Raw genomic sequence first — 15,173 nt, forward strand, 5'->3', positions numbered from 1 at the left:
CCTTTGGACTAAGGCATTCACCTGCCTCTTTCTGATGGTTGGTTAATGGTCTATTAAGCAATCGAGCGGCATTTGCTACAGTCTCCATTAACGAAAGTTATTTTTAGCCAGAGCATGAATGAGCATCTGGAATATCTCAGACTGGTGCCAAGTGCAATGGGTGAAGCTGGTCTTACAGTGAGGCATAGTAAATGACAGCTTGGATGCTCAGAGGCCAGATATTTGGGACACAAGGTGGGGAATTAGCATTTGACCTCTCAGTGAGATAAAGTAAAATGCATTTGACATTAGCAAGAGCAATAACAGCTGGCATTTATAAAGTGCTTTAAAGTTTACAAAGAACTCTGTAAAAGTCATCCTGAAAGCCTTGCAACAACTCCATGAGCTTACACTACAGAGAGTGTTATCTCCACTTTACAGATGAGAAAACTGAGTCTCAGAGTAACTTACTGACTTGTCTATCTTATTACCCCCATTTTACAGTTGAGGAAATTGAGGCAAACAGAGGAGTAAGGAAAACAAGTTCAAACGTGGGTTCAGACCCTTCCTAGCTGTATGAACCTGGGAAAGTCACTTAACCTCTGTTTGCTTCAGTTTCCTCATCTGTAAAGTAGGATGGCAGCACCTATAATGAAGGTTGTCGTAAGAGTTGTTATGAGTCTCAAATGAGATGAGATTTGTTGAAGGTAAGCTCTTTGAGGGCAGGGCATTTTTGCCTTTATATACCTATCACTTAACTCATTCTCTTGCCCATTGTAGGTGTTTAATAAACACTTATTAAATTAAACTCAAATGAATATGTAAAATGCCAGGCAGACTTTAAAGTGTTATATAAACATTAATTGTTGTTGTTATTGTAAAGGTTTATACTTTTTGGGATGAACGCTATATTGTTGTTGTTTAGTCCTTTGTTCTCAAAGAGAACCATGACATTGGGTAGGTAAATTGGATTTAAGTGAGGGAGGGATGTTCAAAGTCACTAGCTTTACATTTTCCTCCAGAGCTATCTGGGTCCAGTGGCAATATATACATCAAGATGACTGGAGACGGTCTCGGATGTTTTAAGGCAATTGGGGTTAAGTGACTTGCCCAAAGTCACACAGCTAGTAAGTGTCAAGTGTCTGAGGGCATATTTGAACTCATGTCCTCCTGACTCCAGGGCTAGTGCTCTATCCACTGTGTCACCTTGCTGTGCCTTGAACACGCTATATATACCTAGATGATTGTATACTGGTAGACCGGTTTTCTCAATAGCAGAATGGGGAAGCCTCTCATGGGCCTATCAACATCCTAAGTGGATATTGACCTTTCATCCAGGTAAGAGCTTCAACCTAAGAAGTAGAAGAAAAGGGCAGAGAAATCACTTTGTCTCTCATCTTGGAAATCTAATCATGTTTGGTTGAAATGTATTTGTTGAGTGTACCCTGGTGCTTTTTCTATAGATTGGCTAGTTTTGCTGAATTTCTTTCTTTCTTCTTTATTATAAGGCCTACTACAAGCTATCTAGGAAGGGAAATGTATGTAGGTGAAGTAAAAACAGACGGTACCTAAATGTATTTAAAAAACACAGCCCCCATTGTGACTTGGAGTTTGTAAAGCCTGGCTCCTTACACTGAAACAGATGTTTCCATCAGAGAGCAGTCTAATACCTGATCTGTCGCTGTGATAACTTCTAATTAATGAGGAGATCTCTAGTAGCTAGATACCAGATGGAAGAGATACTTGAAGCAATTTAAAAGTTCCATGAGAAGGGGACTGCAGCAAAGAAATCCCCGACTCTCGGGGTGGGAATAGGCAGGAAAATGAATTATTTTGAATAGCTGAGTTTTCTGCATGGTGGAGGGTTTAACTCTCCAAGCAAATATTTTCTTTTTCTTTTTCTTTTCTTTTTTTGTGAGGCAATTGGGGTTAAGTGACTTGCCCAGGGTCACACAGCTAGTAAAGTATTAAGTGTCTGAGTCCGAATTTGAACTCAGGTCCTCTTGAATCCAGGGCTGGTGCTCTATCCACTGTGCCATCTAGCTGCCCCCAAGCAAATATTTTAAACTATGTTTTTAATCAGTGGAACAAGTGCTGGACTGAATATGGACTCCCAGTCTGCTGCTTACAGCGCATGTGACCTTGGACAAGGCACTTGTTCTCCAGAGGCTCCTCCCTTCCCTCAAGAGTAAAAGGAGGGGTTGGCTGAGATCCCTCCAAGGTCTCCTCTGACTCTCTGTGGGCCTTTATGATCCCTTCCAGCTTTAGATCAGTAATCCTAAAATGGCTCTAGGCTTATGTGCTTGTTTTGTGGCTGCTTTTTTCCCTTTTTTTGTCAGGACGATGAGGGTTAAGTGACTTGCCTAGGGTGACGCAGCTAGTAAGTGTCAAGTGTCTGAAGTCCTCCTGAAGCCAGGGCTGGTGCTTTATCCACCACACCGCCTAGCTGCCCCTGTGGCTGCTTTTATCATCTTTTTTTAATGTCTCTCATCCCATTTCTAATTTGCTGCTTCTAATGTGCTATAGGAGAGGCAGCTAGGAGGCGCAGTGGATAGAGCTCCAGGTCTGGAGTCAGGAAGACCTCAGTTCAAATGTGGCTTCAGACACTTACTAGCTATGTGACCCTGGATAAGTCACTTAACCCTGATTACCTCCAAAAAAGAAAGAAAGAAAGAAAGAAAGAAAGAAAGGAAGGAAGGAAGGAAGGAAGGAAGGAAGGAAGGAAGGAAGGAAGGAAGGAAGGAAGGAAGGAAGGAAGGGGGAAAAAAGACAGTAGAAAGAACACCAGGCCTGAAATCAGGAAGTCCTGAGTTCAAGTCCAGCCTTGGATACTTACTAACCATGTGACCTTGACCTCTGCCTTAGTCTCCTCAACTGTAAACTAGAGATAATAAAGCTCCCATCTCCCAGGGTTCTTATGAGGATCAAATGAGATAATATTTGTAAAGGGTTTAGTACAGTGCCTGGCACATATTTAATCATTTTTGGTCATATCCAACTCTTGGTGACCCCATTTGGGGTTTTCTTGGCAAAGATACTGGAGAGGTTTGCCATTTCCTTCTTCATTTAATTTCATTTTACAGATGAAGAAACGGAGGCAAGCAGGGTTGAATGACTTGCCCAGGGTCACATCCCTAGTAAGTATCTAGGACTGGATGTGAACTCCAATCTTCCTAACTCCAGGCCTAGTGTTCAATCCACTGCAACACCTGGCTTGGCTCGTTGTAGGTGCTTAATTCACCCTTTTTCTCTTCTCCTGAAATAGACTCTAGTTGAGGGCCAGAGGAGCTTTCCTATATAAAGTTTAGTTTATTGATTTTGTGAATCTATTTTGCTTTCTCCAAAGCCTTCCTTGCTTCATTCCTATTTCTTGGCTATGGGCTGGCTGGGTGAAGTTGCTCTATAATATATAAAGGAGGTTTGTCTTTTTCTGATCAGGATTTATAATTATTAGGAAGGCATGGGGCTGGAGAGAAAAAACTTTTCATACTCAGAAGGCACCAGCCTCACTCTCATTTGGAGACATTTTGTAGTATAGGCAATGGATAAAAGCAGAAAGAGTCCAGGCCTGTGGCTGGTGTTTAGATCGCTACACTATACTGCAGTGGTAGGGTTCTATTTTGGAAAGGAAGAAGGGCAAGAGAATCAGGTGAAACCTGAAAAAGGGGTACTCTGGGGAGTCTGTTCACCTGGATCCCTTTCTCTCTCTGTTGGTATTCTCCAGGGGAAAGCCTTGTGCCATTGGGTGAGATCTTTGAGGCTAGATGCTTGACAACACCTGTTGGGCCCTTCCCCATTCTTGTGGGCCTGCTTCTGCCAGAGGGGTTAGTCATGGCAGCTGGATATCACTGGGTTTGAACCAAGACAAAAGGCATTGTACTTCTTGGTTCTATTTTTCTTTGTCACAAGGTGGGAAAAGAAGGATGGAAGTAAAAGAGAACATGGCAGAAACTCTTAGCACTCAGAGCTAATTGGAAGAGCAGCTAGAGGTTTCTCTCTCACTAGACAGCATCGAATGCTGGAGGGAAGCTTACAGTGGCTTTTCCAGTCCCAGGAGGCTTTAACTTCAAGGGAAGAGATTCAATGTGAATGAATACTACTTGGTGGTAGTAATAGCTCACATGTATATTGCACATACAGTTTATAAAGCCCCTGGAGAAAAGCCAAGGTTAGATGAAGTAATGATTGAGAACACTTAAGATAAGTTTTGTTGTTGCTTAAGTTTTCAGTTGCATCTGACTCTTCATGACCCCATTTGGGGTTTTCTTGACAAAGATACTGGGGTGGTTTGCCATTTCCTTCTCTAGCTCATTTTACAGATGAGGAAACGGAGGCAAACAAGGTTGAGTGACTTGCCCACAGTCACACAGCTAATAAGTGTCTGAGGCTGGATTTGAACTCAGGAAGATGAGTCTTCCTGACTCAAAGCCCAGTGCTCTATCCACTGTACCACCTAGTTGCTCTTTAAGATAACTAGTTGTTCTTGGATCTTTTAATTTCTTTATATTTTGACGTAGAGTACACTCACCTAGAGAGGCAGCTTGGTGTATTAGATAGAGAACTGGTCTCAAAGCCAGGAAGACTTGGGTTCCAGTATGGTCTCTGAGATACACTGATTGAGTGACCCTGGGCAAGTCACTTAACCTCAGTGCTTTTGGCAATTTCAATGATTACAAACAGCAGAGAAGGTTCTTGCCTGAACTGGTAGAGAGTTTCCCCATCTGGCAGGTTTCCATTCCAATGAAATCATGGGTCCAATCCCTATCCTTCTTACATAGCCTATGTAATGCCAGGTATAATTTATGCATATTAGTTTTAGGATCAGAGGTTTAGAGACAGAAGGGACTTTGGTATTCATCTATTTCATCCTTCCTGCCCTTGTACAGAAAACTGAGGCCAGAAAGGTTCACTTGCTCAAGGTCAGAGAGCAGGCAGAGCCAGGATAGAAATCCAAATTCTGTGGCTGCAAATTCAGCAACCACTATGCTACACTATCTTTAAAAAAATAGAAAAACCATAATTGTTGGGGGAAAGAAAGTGATGGTGAGTTTCTCCCCTCCTGCATACATACTCACAGCAAGAGGGTATTCCTTGAGAGTAACAATCCCCTTCTCACTTCTGAACCCACCTTGCTCAGTTTACTATCCCTTAAGCCCTGGCCAGCACAGCTGATTTCTTTTCACCTGTTCCTATAGTCTCTCAGTGTGGCAGAAGGATCCTAGGAGCAGCAACCTGGAGCTCTGGGTTCTAGTTCTAGCTCTGCCACTACAAAGCTCATGTCTTCAGTTTTCTCATGCAGAAGGAAGGACTTGGACAGGGTGGTCTCTAAGGTCCTTTTCAGGTTCATCATTGGTGGTTTCTAATGATCTAGGCCAGGCTTTTGTGGACTCCTCTCTAGGTTCCTCATAGGATCATGGATTAGAATATTTAGTAGGCCCTCAAATCAAGGCTGCCCAAGTCCCAGTCTCTTTGAGACAGGACTTTCAGATGAGACAAGACTGGGTCTATCACCATTTTCAAGGGCCTTTCAAGAGTATGTGCAAGTGACTACTTCAGGGCTGGGGAGCCTGCAGAAGACAGCAGGCTAGGATTTGGCAGGAGGAGGGTGCTTTGGGGGCCAGTGGGCTGCCCAGAATAAAAATTGAAGTTACTTGGCTTTGCTACCAGCTAGGTCCCCTGAGGGGCTATGGAGGGGAGAGGAAGCTTTCCAAAATGGGAGGAAATCCAAGCATCTGCAGCTGGATCTACCCCCTCACAATATCCCCAAACCAGACTCAAGTATCCCTTTCAATCATGCCTACTGTGTTATTTGGCCCTGTTCCATGTCAGCCAGCTGGTCAAGACAAGGGGCAGCAGCATTAGTGGTCCTGAGTACATGTTTGTTGCATTGAAGTCCTGATGGACCAGAGCAGAGGTTCTGCCCTTCTGGGCTATGCTGTCAGCATCTCTACTCAGATGACTTCTACACTGACCAGAAGTCTTAAAAGGAGAGCAGAGGTCAGAGCCTGATGGGGAGGTTGGCAGGATGTGAAGGAGGGCAGCATCGAATGTCAGTGCTAGATCCATTTCAATAATGTGCTTGCTTTCTGCATATATTACAAATTTTACATGTGCATTTATATGTATATATAATATCTTATTTTTATCTTCACAGCAAATCTGGGGGTTATTATTATTATTATCCCCATTTTGTAGATGAGGAAATTGAGGTGGATAGGCAAGTCATAAATGACTTGTCCATGGTCGCACAGCTAGTGTCTGAAGTAAAATTTGAACTCAAGACCTCCTGACTCCAGGTCCAGTGCTCTGTCTACTGTACCATCTAGCTGCTTATTAACATTACATATTTAATGGTGTGGGCATTTTTAAAAGCTTGAGAGGCTTGAGATGCACCATCTTATGTGAGAAGTGGGAGATGGCATAGCACAGCGGAAAGGTTGCTAGGCCTGAAGTCAGAGGACCTGGGTTTGAATCCCAGCACTGGGGTTTAGTACCTGTGTGACCTTAAGCTTAACCTCTCTGATCTTTAGGGCTACATCTGTAAAAGGAAAAGGTTGAACTCGATGACCTCTTAGGTGCCTTCAAGCTCTCCATCAATCTTCCAATGATCCTGCTAGAAGCCCTCCCTGATTCTCTCAGGTGGATGTAATATCTTCCTTATTGTACCTATCTCTTTGTTCCTATAGAACACACGTTATTGTTGTTTAGTCCTGTCTGAATCTTCGTGACCCCACTTGGGATTTTCTTGGCAAAGATACTGAAGTGGTTTGACATTTCCTTCTCCAGATGAGGAAACTGAGGCAAACAGGGTTAAGTGACTTGCCCAGGGTCACAAAGCTAGTAAGTGTCTGAAGCCAGATTTAAATTCAGGAAGATGAATCTTCCTGACTCCAGGCCTGGCACTCCATCCACTGTATCATCTAGCTTCCCCATAAAACACACTTGGCATATTCTAATTCACATCATTTTTATCTTCATACCTGCCTTTTTTTCCTTTATGAAATGCTAAACTCCCTGAGGAGAAGGGTTGGGTCTTCTCCAATTTTTTTCTTTCTAGGGCCTTCCATGCATTAGGTGCTTAATAATATTCATTAAACTAAATCAATTAAAAACTAAAATATAATGCCAGGAGAGGAATAATTCTCCTGTTTGTTATTTGGCAGGATCAGCTGAGAAAGGAATTTCTATAAAAATTAACTTTGTCAGAATCAATCAATTTATGTAACATTAGACTGAAAAGCTAAGATTTGAGGAGTGTAAGCATGATGAAAATAGGCCTGCGGAGCTATTCTAACGTGATATGTGTGCTTACAGACTGGGGGCATCTCCTCTGGCCCACCCTCCAGTGTTGCAGGTTGTGGGAACTCAGGCCTGGCAGAATTGAACATGGCAAGATGAAGGAATACAGTATGGTTATCCCTTCCATATCACAACTTTCCCCATTGAAGTTTTGCTATATCGAGGGTCTGCCTAAGTAATTTTTTTGAGGGGTAATGAACATTAAGTAACTTGCCCAGGGTCACACAGCTAGTAAGTGTTAAGTGTCTGAGGCCTCTTGAATCCAGGGCCAGTGCTTTATCCACTGTGCCACCTAGCTGCCTCTGCATGAGAAATTAGATAGGAATTTTTGGAGAAAAGGTTTAGAAACTCAGAAATGCATAAAATATATGTTTGATATCATACAATGTCAACATATTTTATTTTTAATACTGTAAACACCCCATAAAAGAAAAAGAAAAAATTCAGACTTTTTCTCTGGTATGAAGAGACTGCCAAAAAATTTTACATGAATTTTCCAGATCACAGGGACTCTGAGCTCCTAACAATCCCCCTCCCACACGTCTTCCTTTCTACCCAGATGTGAAAGGGATAACTGTACTACCTGCAGGGGTTCAAGAATACCTAGGTGTGATCTTGCTTACATTAACATTGAAGTTGTCCCGGGAAGGGTGAAGCTTTTCTCTACATGTCAAACAATCCTTCTGACAGTCGCTGAAAACGTTGGAGAAGAGGCCCAGCAACAGGAGATCACAGAGCAGGGTTTTCATGATGTTGGAGGCAGGAAGGGAGCTACTGAAAGACAAAAGAGAGGGCAGTTCAGTGGGGAAAGCATCTAGGCTAAGGATTTCTAACACACAGGAAGGGTGAGGGGAATGAAGGGATGTGCTGGCAAATGTTTAACACTCAGCTTTCTGAAAACCACAAAACACCTTTTTTTTTTGGGGGGGTGAGGCAATTGGGGTTAAATGACTTGCCTAGGGTCACACAGCCAGTAAGTGTTAAGTGTCTGAGGCCAGATTTGAATTCAGGTACCTCCTGACTCCAGGGTCGGTGCTCTATCCACTGTGCCACCTAGCTGCCCTCCGCAATACACTTTTAAGTGTAATCTACATTATTGCCAATATTTTCTTTTTCTTTCTTTCTTTTTTTTTTTGCAGGGCAGTGGGGGTTAAGTGACTTGCCCAGGGTCACACAGCTAGTAAGTGTCAAGTGTTTGAGGCTGGATTTGAACTCAGGTCCTCCTGAATCCAGGGCCGGTGCTTTATCCACTGCGCCACCTAGCTGCCCCAGCAATATTTTCTTAAGTCTAGACTCTAGATGATCCACAAAGCAGTCAATCAAACCCTAACTTGTGGTGTTAGCTGATTTCTGAGGTATTTAACAATCAGCAACTTAGTCAGAATGAGTTAGCTCCAGCATACCCATGGAAATGCCAAAGAAGAGGAAGGGGATGATAGACCTCTTCAGATTCTCCTTTCAAGAGTGTGTTGAAAAATGGCCAGTGTAATTGTTTTAGATCCAGCCTGACTGCCCTTTTGTGCTTAGGGAAATTATTAGGGGTAGCTCTATTGGGGTTATTTCCAGATAAAGCTAGGTTGGTTAGCCTGAGTGTTTAAAACATACTAGAACCTGGGGCAGCAAGGTGGTATGGTGGATAAAGCACCGGTCCTGGATTCAGGAGTACCTGAGTTCAAATCTGGCCTCAGACACTTGACACTTACTAGCTGTGTGGCCCTGGGCAAGTCACTTAACCCTCGTTGCCCCACCCCCCCAAAACAAAACATACTAGAACTAGAATAAAAAAATAGATGTTTCATTCCCACACAGACCAAGCCTCCTACAGGGACACACACATACACACTCCTTAGTTGGTCAAAATCTATACCAAATTCTTAATCCTGACCAAATCTTAAAGGCATGCTTTTATTTATAGTGGGAAATCAGAAAAAAGCTTATGAATAAACCCAGCTCAAATCTATCACTACTGGGAAAAGAATTCAAAGCACAGTATATCATTTTCATAGAGGAAAGAAAGGACAACGCATCATTTTCCAGGTGCTTAATTATAGAATCACAGAGTTGGAAGCAACCTTAGATATTATCTAGTCTAATCTGTCACCCAATAGTAATCATAGATGACGTTTATATAGAACTTCACAAAGCCCCTATAATAGAATCATAGATCATAGATGCAGAGCTGGAAGGAACCTTTAGGATAATCTAATTCGACTCTCTCATTCTATAGATGGGGGCATTGAAGCTAGAGAGGTTAAGTGAGTTGCTAAAGATTTGATATTATTGTTGTTGAGTCATGTTCAACTTTCTGTGACCCCATTTGGGGTTTTCTTGGCAAAGATACTGGAGTGGTTTGCCATTTCCTTCTCCAGATCATTTTACAGATGAGGAAACTGAGGCAGAGTTAAGTGACTTGCCCAGGGTTACACAGCTAGTAAGTGTTTGAGGCTGAATTTGAACTCAGGGCCTCCTGACTCAAGGGCCAACTAGTTGCACCCTGCTAAAGGTTACACAAGTAGTAGTCAGGATTTGAACTCAGTTCCTTTGACTTCAAATCCCACACTCTTTCCATTGCACCATGATGCCTCTTTTTGAGCTTCAATTCCCTTTTGGAGATTTTGCCATTCTACTGTTTTCAGCCTGGAGATAACTCATCTTATTTGGTAAAACAAAACAAGATAGAAATTGAATAGTTTCACCTTATTTTTGTCATCTGTTTATATTTTACAACATTCCCCAAAGAATGAACTTAACCATTCCCTTTAAAATAAAATAGAAATTTAATTAAAACCTAATTATTGGACATCAGCACAATCAACCACTCTTATTATTTAATTTAAACATAGAAAGTACCATAACAATTTTTCAATCACTTTCTCTATTCATTCTCATTCAATTTGTCCTCTTCTATGATCTTAGTCAGCAATGCTCCATTCTTCTGCTTCTGCCTTTTCCAATTTTTGTTATTTCATAGAAATCTTTCTACATTTCTGTGTATTTCTATCCCTTTTTCAATTTTTTGCCTTTTTTGTTGCTCTTTCCCCCCTCATAAACCTCATTTCATTCTGGACTCTTGCCAAACGCTGTTCTGACTGGTTAATGACACTCTTGAGGATTTGTCCTTGGTTAGGTGCCCTTGTTTCTATCTTTTACAAAGGTTCTTCTAAGATATGAGCTCATCAGAGATTTCCCTGCTCAGGTGCATTGGTCAAAAGCAGAATTTCAAAATTCGGAAGGACCTCAGAGTCCATCTAGTCCAACCCATATATAAATGAGTATATCCTTGACAATACACCTGTCTGATCATTTTTTGTCCAGCTTTGGCTTGAAGGCCTTTAGTAAGGGTGGGGGGGAAGCCTACTCTCTCCACCCCTCCCCCTCCCCAGGCAGCCTATTTCTTTTTGGATAGCTTTCAAACAATAGGAAGCTTTTCCTTATGTCGGCACGAATTCTGCCCCTCTACAACTTCCGTTCTCCAGACTTCTTCATCATTCCCCAGCTGTCTTGTTACCCTGGAGCATCCTTTGGCCATGCTGCCCCAGTCTCCCATTCACGAGTTCCTTTTGGGGAAGGCTCCAGGCTGACAGGACTTGCTTCTGACTCTCTAGACTTTACCGTGGTACTTTCCTCATTCATTCTCTTTTCAGTTCCCTTCTTCGTGTTGTCTTCCACTATTAAAATGGAAGCGCCTTGAGAGCAGGGGATGCACTGTCTTTCCTGTTGCTTTTTTTTTTTTGTATTCCTAGTGCTTAGTACAGTGCCTAACCCATAATAAATACTTAATAAATATTTATTACCTGGCCAAATAGTCTGTTTTCTTCACACTTAGAATGGAAACTCCTTGAAAGGAAAAATTTTTTTCATTAAAAAAAAATTATCTCAAGCACATAGTAGGTACTTAATGAATTCTTGTTGAATGATTCATTGCTACCTGGTTCTGCCTTGTGGGGCCAAGCAGAACAAATCTTAATTGCTCTTCTACATGGACAGCCCTTCAAATACTTGATAGCACCTATCACGATCCCCCTAAATTTTGGGCTAAATATGCCCAAATGTTTTAACAGATCCTCATATGGCCTGATCTTGAGGTCTTTTACCCTCCTGCTCAGACTCCTCTGGATGCTTTTCAATCAATGTCCTCTCTTAGAGCAGCTTTAAACTATCACATTAACTTTTTTTGGCCGCCATACTACATTACTGATGCATATTGAGTTTTTGACCCTCTGAAAGCCCCTGATCTTTTTCAGACAAATGATCATCTATCTGTGTCTCTGCCATCTGGTACCTGGGAAGTTGATTTTTTAATCCGTGTAAAAATTTATATTCATCCCTATTAATTTTCATTTTAATAGAGTGGGACTAACATTCTAATCTGTGGAGATTTTTGGATGCTAAACTTGTCATCTAGTGTGTTAGTTATCTCTCTTTGTTCTATGCCAGCTGTAAATTTGATAAGCAAACCATATATTTTTTTTTGTAGGGCAATAAGGGTTAAGTGACTTGCCCAGGGTCACACAGCTAGTAAGTGTCAAGTGTCTGAGGCCAGAATTGAACTCAGGTACTCCTGAATCCAGGACTGATGCTTTATCCACTGTGCCACCTAGTTGCCCCCAGCATATATACTTTTATCTAAGTTATTTATAAAAATGTTAAACAGTACAGATCCAAGAACAAATCCCCAGGATACTCCACCAGAGACCTTTTTCTAAGCTGTCATTGAAATAATAATTACTTTTGTTTTTTAGTCCAGCTACTCAATTGGTTCTGAATACACTTAGATTTACTCTAATACGGTCTGAATCTCTCTGGCTTATCCACAGGAATAGCATGATAAATTGGATAAATTCTTGGTAAACTATATTCACAGTAGTCCCTTGTTCTACTGGTTTAGTAAACCTATTAGAAACCTATCACAAAAATGAAATAATGTTTAGTTTGGTATACTTTACTCTTGATGTAGCCATGCTGGCTCTTTGTGATCACTAGATATTCATTAACCAGGCCTTTGATAAAAAACTTGTATAATTTTGTCAAGAATCAATCAAGCTCCCTAGCCTTTATATTATAGAGTGTGTTTTCTACCACCCTTTCTTTGGTGGTGGTGGTGGGGGGGATCAGAACAATCTTGGCCATTCTCCAGTCCATGATAGTGGCCCAGCAATCACACCTGCCAATTCTTTCAGGACCCTCAGAGATAGGTAAATTGGACTTGGTGACTTGAAATCATCCAAAGTGCCCATTCTTTGGGTGGCATTCTTGTTCCCCACATGAATTAACAGAAATGGGTTATCTAATTCACTGTTACTCAGCACAGTATCACCACTGCTTCACTCTTCTTCCTCTGCTCACTACTTGATGAAATCTGTGGATCTGCATCGTTCTTGGAAGCACAAAAATCTATTTCCCTCCAAGACATTCCAGCTCACTCCTCTATAGGAAAAAGCCCTATACCTATTATAGTTTCAAATCTTCATTGATCCTTTCTTCCTTTTCTTCTCTATGTCACATATCTTCTATATCTCAGATTAATTCCTGACTCAGGCAAGAATTCCTCTCTACCTTTTCCATCCCTTTTTAAAATTTTTTATTTGCTCCTTGAAGCATTTTTCCCATTTTTTTGAGCAAAATTTTATTGTCTCTGATAACCTGGAGAGTAGAAATGTTTTCCTTTCAGAATTTCCTGTATCACTGGAGAAAGTAAGGCCAATGTATACTTTATAATACATAACATGTATTGACAAAGAAAAATAGCCTATTGTCTGTAGATCCTCACAAGATTGATTGTGTCTTCTATGATTCTTGGGAGTAACAGCTATAGTTCTTCATTTTTTTTTTAGTAGTTCTCCTATATGACCCTTGTGGCTAAGTACTGGCAGCATAGAAGATAAAGTTGCCTTGGCCACATGTGTTCTCTACACATGTGTTCCTTTACTTGTAAACCCTGGGGATGTCTACTCTTCCTAATGATGCTGTGTGTATTTGTGAAAAAGTGTACCTTGACTTTTTTAGGGGTAGATGTTATGTTTTTCACCTGGCCATTTCAGTAAATGCTTTGAGGTGATTTGCTCTGGGGCTGACTGATGAAAAGTTAACACACTGATAGGGGCTTATGAGCTAGGGTTTTAGAAATGTAGACCCACAGAATTTAAGGTAGTCATCTTCCAAGGGCCCAAACCTATGAATACATTTTGGGAAAGTAGCCCAGAGGAGTTTTATACTTCAAAAGGTGGATAAAATGACAAGGCGAATTAGCCATTCTAACAAACAAAAAGGAATTGGCTGCTGAAGAAGGACTGGAGAGAGCAACAATCTTTAGAGGAGAGAGTATCTGAGAGCAGAAGGTTCTCAGCAGTGTTAAATGGGGCAGAGGGGTTAAGAAGTTTGAAGACTGAGAAAAGGCCATTAGATTTTTTTTGCAGGGCGAGGAGGGTTAAGTGACTTGCCCAAGGTCACACAGCTATTAAGTGTCAAGTTTCTGAGGCCTGATTTGAATCAGGTCCTCCTGACTCCAGGGCCTGTGCTTTATCCACTGTGCCACCTAGCTGCCCCCTTAGATATTTTTAATTAAGAGATTATTGGTCCTCGTGTGAACAAAAAGGTGGAGAAATAGACCTCATGAAGTCTCAAAATTCTCCATTGTAAAAATTATGTACAAGGGGTCTCTAAAAGTGAAAACATCCACAAGTCTAAGGAGATCATAACCCAATGAACTGATAGCAAAGGAGGTTCATCCCTAATTCCTAATGTTCCTAGCACCTTCTATAATGGTGCTCATTTAACACCCTCTCCCCTAACATTCCCCCAGACTCTGGCAGGGAAGCACCCATAGACTTCTGTTCTGGGACCTACTCAATGATTTTCCCCCTCATTTCTGCTAGAGTCTCAGCTAGCATACACTGTCCCTGCCCTCACTCAACTACTCTGTGAGAACCACAGTCCTCAACTCTGCCCACCCACTCCACAGAATTAAAACGAGGAGCTGGAACAAAATACTGATGGTCTGTGTCAGGTAAACCTCCAAAAAAAAGCAAGATTTGCAATCAGACAAAGCAAAACCAGAAATTAATGGTATAAATGGAGAAAAGCAAGAAAACCATATTATGCTGAAAGGAACCAGTATTTGAAACAAGCCAATCTTAATATTAAAAATAATGGTCCAAAGGTCTTAGCATCTAAATTAATAAAGGAAAAATTAAGTGCAGTACAAGAAGACATAGACAGTAATACAATAATAGCAGAAGATTTTTATGTCTTTCAGTTTGAGGCAAATCTAAGAGAGAGATAAACAAAATAGAAAATATGAAATTGAACAAATTGCTGGAGAAACTACAGCTAAAAGACATGTCTTCTAAATAGGACTGCTCAAGAACATACACACATACACGCATATAGATTTATTTCTCAGCTGCACATGGAACTTAGAAAAATATTGAAATATTGACCATGTATTAGGGCATAGAAATATTGCAAATAAATGTTTAAAAAACAGAAATAATAAACACATGCTTTATAGGACATAATACAAAAAATGCTAATCAATTTAGGGACAGAAGACACAGACCCAAATGGAGAATTAACAATGAAATCTTCAATAATGAGTGGGTCAAAGAAAAAAATCTAGAAGCCATTAATAATTATGTGAAAGAAAATGATGATGAAAAAAGGTACCAAAATTTTTACAATGTCATTAAATCAAACCTGAGAGGAAAAATCATATCCCTAAAACATACATTAACATACATATGTTTTTGTACTAGAAGAAAACACACATATGTTTTTGTAAAATATAAATTAGACATCCACAAAACTCAATAGCACTTTTACATAATAATAAAAAATCCCAGAAGCAACAATAGAAAGGAAAGGCCCATTCCAAATAACTACAAAATACATAAAAT

At 40.9% G+C, this 15,173-nt stretch overlaps 1 protein-coding gene across 4 annotated transcripts in view; it reads right to left on the reverse strand.

Annotated features, from left to right (window-relative positions):
- PNOC (prepronociceptin) overlaps positions 1–15,173 on the reverse strand; it is a 56,492-nt gene that overhangs the window by 24,035 nt on the left and 17,284 nt on the right. For 3 of the 4 annotated variants that reach the window (XM_043987086.1, XM_043987084.1, XM_043987082.1), the window contains one exon: positions 7,902–8,052. In XM_043987086.1, coding sequence (XP_043843021.1) covers positions 7,902–8,027 — 126 coding nt within the window. In that variant the 5' untranslated portion in view covers positions 8,028–8,052. The remainder of the gene's footprint in view (positions 1–7,901; positions 8,053–15,173) is intronic. The other variant, XM_043987085.1, reaches the window with a different exon arrangement.

This window comes from Dromiciops gliroides, chromosome 2 (assembly GCF_019393635.1).
Source record: "Dromiciops gliroides isolate mDroGli1 chromosome 2, mDroGli1.pri, whole genome shotgun sequence".
NCBI lineage: Eukaryota > Metazoa > Chordata > Mammalia > Microbiotheria > Microbiotheriidae > Dromiciops > Dromiciops gliroides.